This window comes from Prenolepis imparis, unplaced genomic scaffold, assembly GCF_030444845.1.
Source record: "Prenolepis imparis isolate NDT839.2.m4 unplaced genomic scaffold, iyPreImpa1.0 SCAF_310, whole genome shotgun sequence".
Classification (NCBI taxonomy): Eukaryota; Metazoa; Arthropoda; class Insecta; order Hymenoptera; family Formicidae; genus Prenolepis; species Prenolepis imparis.
The window spans coordinates 27527-30963 of NW_028141468.1; the positions used below are offsets into that span (position 1 = coordinate 27527).

The following is a 3437-nucleotide window of genomic DNA, read 5'->3' on the forward strand; positions in this document are numbered from 1 at the left end:
TGATGGAGGTTTACTCCTCCCCCGGCGTTCTAGCTGCCCGCGCAGCTCCCTATTCTCGTCTCGACATTTTTGCATTGCCGAGATGGAGGAGTCTAGGACTTCCGCCATCTCGGCCCGCGTATTGTCGACCTCCTGCTTCAATTCTGTGATTCTGCACAGAAGAGCCTCAACCTCTTGTGGGCTAAGCCCACTAGAGGCCGCGTTGTCCTCCACCACGGTTGGGCAAGGGGAAGTCCCCCTGTCCACCGTTCTCAGGGTAGAGCTTGGTGCCAGAATGCTCGGGCACCACTCCGTATCCCGCACTGGCGGGTCGGAGTCCTCCTCCTTCTCCATGTCGACGTCCCTGTTTCTGAGCTTGCGCTTCAGAGCAGGGGGCCGACGCGACGGAGAGACGGATGCCCTCGCAGTGGCCAGCTCTGCTTTGGCTGCCGCGAGCGACCTCTTGAGATCATCGATCTCGGCGTCCGCCTTCTCCTTACCACTCTTGAGCGTCTGGGCGTAAACTTTCAGGGCGCTGAGTTCCTGCGAAGGAACTGGTTCCTCCGAGGCGCTGCGCGCTCTCTCCATCAAGACGCTCAGGGCTACAGTGACCTCCCGCGCCGCTCTCCTTAGCGCCGTGCTAAGGGTCGACTGCAGCCCCTTCGATACATCGGAGGTCTTGTCGACAGCCATAAGGTGCCGACAGGCCTTCGCGTAGATCTCCGATGTTTTCTGCGCTTGAAACGCAGCCATCAGTTCCTCCTCCGTGGGAAGGCTGTCCCTTCCCCTGGTACGCTTGGGCGGAGCATTCACGTCCAAGACGTATAAAGCCTCTTTTAGGCGCACCTCCTTCTCTAAGATGGCGAGACGATCGGCACGGGCCGCCGTCATGCCGGTGTATTCTTGTGTGGTTGGAGGCCTACCTCGGCCTCTTTCCACTGCCTCCGTTGCCTTCCTCTGGTCTTCGAGGACCTCCTCCACGTCCACGTCCATTACCTCCTCCTCGTCCGAGGATGAGGAGAAGGAGGAAGAATGCTCCCACTGCGGGTCCGGGGAGACATGAGCCTGCCTCGTCGCCGCAGTGGTGGTCTGTCTCTCGCTCTCCCTTTTGGTAGAGGGAGCGGTACTTGCGGAGATCTTTCCGCCTCGGTCCACCCTTGTTAGCCGGACGGTTGGCTGTGAGGTGCCAGCCTTAGGACTAGCCTTAGCCCCAGGCTTACCCTTCAGCTGTACGGCTTTAGGACCACTCTTGGTGAAACGGATCGCCATTTCACCACGGGAGCTCGTTTCCAACTCCCGTGGAGGCCCGACGTATGATGACGATGAGGAGGCTGCCGGGACAATACAGCCTCTCCCACCGGCCGCTGCGGTATCCGACCCCGCTGCGACGGTAACCTTCTGCTCTTTATTAGTGTCCATCATATAAGTAAATAAAGTTTGGCTTTATTCTCTGGGGATCCCACCCATAGGACGGTTGGGTACCAACCCTAAAGAGCCCGTCCTGCCCTCATTCATTCATCCACACACACACACACACCGCCTTTCCAAGCATGGAAAGGCCTTGTACCAAGTAATCTTGGTACTGGTCGCTCTTAGCACCCAGTACGACAGTGTACTGGGTGAGCTCTCCCACCACGACAAGGTGGCGACCGACGGGAGAGAACACGCCGCCCCTTGCCGTTGCTTCATCCGAGAGGGCCAACCTAACCTAACCTAACCTAACCTAACCTAACCTAACCTAACCTAACCTAACCTAACCTAACCTTTTTTTTTTTTTTTTTTTTTTTTTTTTTTTTTTTTTTTTTTTTTTTTTTTTTTTTTTTTTTTTTTTTTTGTGTGGAAATGCGCGACCGCATACCCTCACACCTCGGGGGAGGTGAGAGGGTTATGTGGGGCTGGGATCAACGCCACCGGGACTCAAATGCCTCCCGGGGACTCCCCCGACCCACTAAAACCACACGGTGGCCCTCTGAGCGCTTGTGCAGCAGCCCCGGGAATCGCTTTCGCATACGCCGGGGCCGCTGCACGCTGAGCTTGCGCTCCAAACCTTGATAAAAGGTCCGGGTTTTACCCCGGTCCTGGAAGGAAGAGAATGGGGCCACCCATTCTCTTCCCCCTCGTGAGAGCCCGCGTGCAATGGATCTCCGGAGCCCCCGCTCCAAAGATCCTGCTAGCCCTCCGCCCCCTCGTATCACGGCTCCCTCCGCCCCCGGAGGGGGTTAGGATTCGGCCGTGACACGGGGGACACCTCCTGGGAGACCCCTCGATAGAGGGAGTATCCCTAAGCGGAAGGGAGGGGACCGTGGACCTCGCCCCGTGAGGCGAGGATCGTGTCCCCTCCGTTCCGCCTCTCTTTTGGTTTTCTCCCGGGGATCGGGCTCCCTCCGCCCCCGGAGGGGGTTGGGATTCGGCCACGGTCCCCGAGAGAACCTCCTCGCAAGGGGAGGAGTCGTCCCCCGAGAGGAACGACTCTCCCCCCCCGCCTCCGAGGCGGGATCGAGGGAACACTGTTCCCCCGATCCCACCTCCTTCGCACAACTCCTTCCCGCTATCCTCTCGCCGCGGCTGCGGCGAATCTCCTTCGCCGGACGCCAGCCCTCTTGCGACGCATCGGGTCGGCGTCCGGGTCTTCCTCTCTCTCCCTTTCCGCCACCTCCTTCCGCGTTAGGACGTCCTCGCAGAAGGAGGCGACGGCGCTCCACTTTTCTTTGCTCTCCAGCATGGCCTTGACCATGCTGGAGAGCTGCAAATCTCCCCCTATTGCGTCGGTCAGGGCACGGCGCTGTTCCGCCCATGCTGGGCAGAATTCCACTGTGTGTTGCGCCGTGTCCCTGACCTCCGTACAGTGGTGGCACTTCGTCGTTGGCTCCCTCCGCGCCTTATCGTGCAGGTACTCACCGAAGCACCCGTGCCCGGTGAGCACCTGCACAATCCTATAAGAGAGTCCGAAATCTCTCGACAGCCAATCCGATAGAACCGGCTGAATTGCTTGGACAGCGCGCAGACCGGCCCTCGGTCGGAGTAGTTCCTCCGACCATCGTTCCACCGCGCGCTGTCTTGCCCGTTGCCGGCCCACTTCTGCCGCTTTCGGTGTCAGGGCCAGGCCCCGCCTGGTTATGAGACTTAACCCCATCAAAAGTTATGAGACTTGGGAAAAAAAGAAAAAAAAAAAAAAAGCTGGTTCAGAATTCATAACTTTTCATTCTGTGTCGATTGGAGTACACTTGTAGTGTATGATTTTCAAAAGTTATGAGACTTAAAAAAAAAAAAAAAAAAAAATCGTATAGTTCAAAATGCATAACTTTCGATTCTCCATCGATTGATATATACTTATTTTGTATTTTTTTTAATAACTACGCAACATTCAGGGACGAAAAAAAAAGAAATATTAATAACTCGAAAACAATAAGTCCTTTATAAAAAAGTCCTAATACTTTTTTGTAGGGCTCGAAGAGAGG

At 56.4% G+C, this 3437-nt stretch overlaps 1 protein-coding gene across 1 annotated transcript; it reads right to left on the reverse strand.

The window, feature by feature from the left end:
• Positions 1 to 2527: 2527 nt before the first annotated feature.
• Positions 2528 to 3112, reverse strand: LOC145948270 (uncharacterized). The gene has a single exon (XM_083057995.1). The coding sequence runs from the start codon at positions 3110 to 3112 to the stop codon at positions 2528 to 2530; it is 585 nt and encodes a 194-aa protein (XP_082914121.1).
• Positions 3113 to 3437: the final 325 nt, after the last annotated feature.

Excerpts from the sequence above, each read along its gene's own strand:
- LOC145948270 (XM_083057995.1), bottom strand. The coding sequence starts at position 3,112 with ATGGGGTTAAGTCTCATAACCAGGCGGGGCCTGGCCCTGACACCGAAA.